At 41.0% G+C, this 1,718-nt stretch overlaps 1 protein-coding gene across 1 annotated transcript in view; it reads left to right on the top strand.

The window, feature by feature from the left end:
• Positions 1-1,718, top strand: part of LOC106533147 (MAP/microtubule affinity-regulating kinase 4) — a gene marked incomplete at its 3' end in the record, with an annotated part of 29,380 nt that overhangs the window by 20,661 nt on the left and 7,001 nt on the right. The window contains 2 exon segments of the mRNA XM_014029387.1: positions 852-900; positions 1,078-1,143. Coding sequence (XP_013884841.1) covers positions 852-900; positions 1,078-1,143 — 115 coding nt within the window.

Here is a 1,718-nt window from a genome sequence, read left to right as displayed (position 1 = left end):
AGTCAGAACCCCCCGGATCAGAACACCTGTCTGTGAGCAGTTGTGAACATGCGTGTATATACAAGATTTCTCCAATCTGATTTTTTTAGCGTACGCCATTTTCGCCTTTTGGCCGTATGTTCACTTTTAGTATGGTTTCCACGCAATCCTTTATAAATCCGACCCCTGGAGACATCTTGATGTAAAGACACTGAGACAATGTGACATAAAGATGCAGAGATACTGTATCTTGATGTAAAGATGTAGAGAAATCTAGAAAATATGCAGAGACATCTTGATGTAACATTGCAGCGGTATCTTGAAGTAAAGATTTTGAGACATCTTGATGTAAAAATCTGGAAACATCTTGATGTGAAGATGTGTAGACACCTTGACGCAAAAACATGAAGACATCTTGATTTAAAGATGTGAAAGCATCTTGGTGCAAAGATGTAAAAGAATCATGATGTAAAGATTTGGAGACATGATGTAAGGATGCAGAGACATCTTTATGTAAAGATGCTGAGACACCTTGGCGTAAAGACATGAAGACATCTTGGCGTAAAGATGTAAAAGCATCTTGATGTAAAGATGTGGAGTCATTTTCATCTTTGTGCAGAAAACAGTGTGTTAGCCCATCTCTGAAACCACATAAACAAGTCTTTCTGTCTGAGGCTTCTTGGTTAAGAACCAGTTCTTCACGATCGAGTGTCTTAGTGCACAAGAGCGAACTTTAAAATTAACGTTCCAATTTTATGAGTCCCTGTATGTTTGGGTCTGATTACACATTGTAACCAGAGAAGATGGACAGCTCCAGGTTAGTCTCAAGGGAAACTTCCGACGCTTCATTAAGTTGTTTTTGTTTTTTTCAGCTGTTCCGTGAGGTTCGAATAATGAAAGGCCTGAATCACCCTAACATAGGTAAGACATGTGTCCTGRTGTATGTTTGTGTGTGCAAACATGTTGGAGGCTTACTCTTGTGGTGACAGTAACTGATCAGTCTCAGAGGTCAGGTGGATCAAACATTTTGACTGGTTTGAAAACACACACGAGTTCTGGGTTCTTTATGTTTCTCCTCTGTCCTGTGTTGTTCTACAGTGAAGTTGTTCGAGGTGATTGAGACGGATAAAACCCTTTACCTGGTCATGGAATATGCCAGTGGAGGTGCGTACAATCAAATAAAACTTAATTTAAAAAGCACCTGTCATCCAGCACTGTGGAACACAAAAACACACACAAAAGTGCCAAACAAGCAGAATTATTTGCATTATAGCAGGCACAAGGAAGAGAGGGACTTGGCATAATGGCATGTCCCTGAAAAAGACACTCGTAAAGGGCTCTCTTTRCCACCTCCTCCATGTACAGGTTTACAGCCCAGACCTAAACCAGTCATCATTCCGTATGCTGTGGGCATTTCAGAGAAACTGAAACGTTTATTCTCTAAACATGACGTCCCGGTGGCTTTCAAACCCCAAAACATATTACGGCAAAGATTGGTTCACCTCAAGGATCCAGTTCCCCGGCACAAACAGAGTAATATTGTGTATGCTGTTAAGTGTCAGGAGGACTGTGATCAGTTATACATCAGGAAAACAAGCAACCACTATACAAAAGAATGAGTCAGCAAAGAAAAGTTACATCTACAGGGCAGGACTCTGCAGTTTACACTCATCTACAGGTCAGGACTGCAGTTTACACTCATCTACAGGTCAGGACTGCAGTTTACACTCATCTACAGG

This window comes from Austrofundulus limnaeus, unplaced genomic scaffold (assembly GCF_001266775.1).
Source record: "Austrofundulus limnaeus strain Quisiro unplaced genomic scaffold, Austrofundulus_limnaeus-1.0 Scaffold893, whole genome shotgun sequence".
NCBI classification, from domain to species: domain Eukaryota; kingdom Metazoa; phylum Chordata; class Actinopteri; order Cyprinodontiformes; family Rivulidae; genus Austrofundulus; species Austrofundulus limnaeus.
Note: the sequence above shows the minus strand (reverse complement) of the source record. Positions and strands in the feature narration are given on the sequence as shown.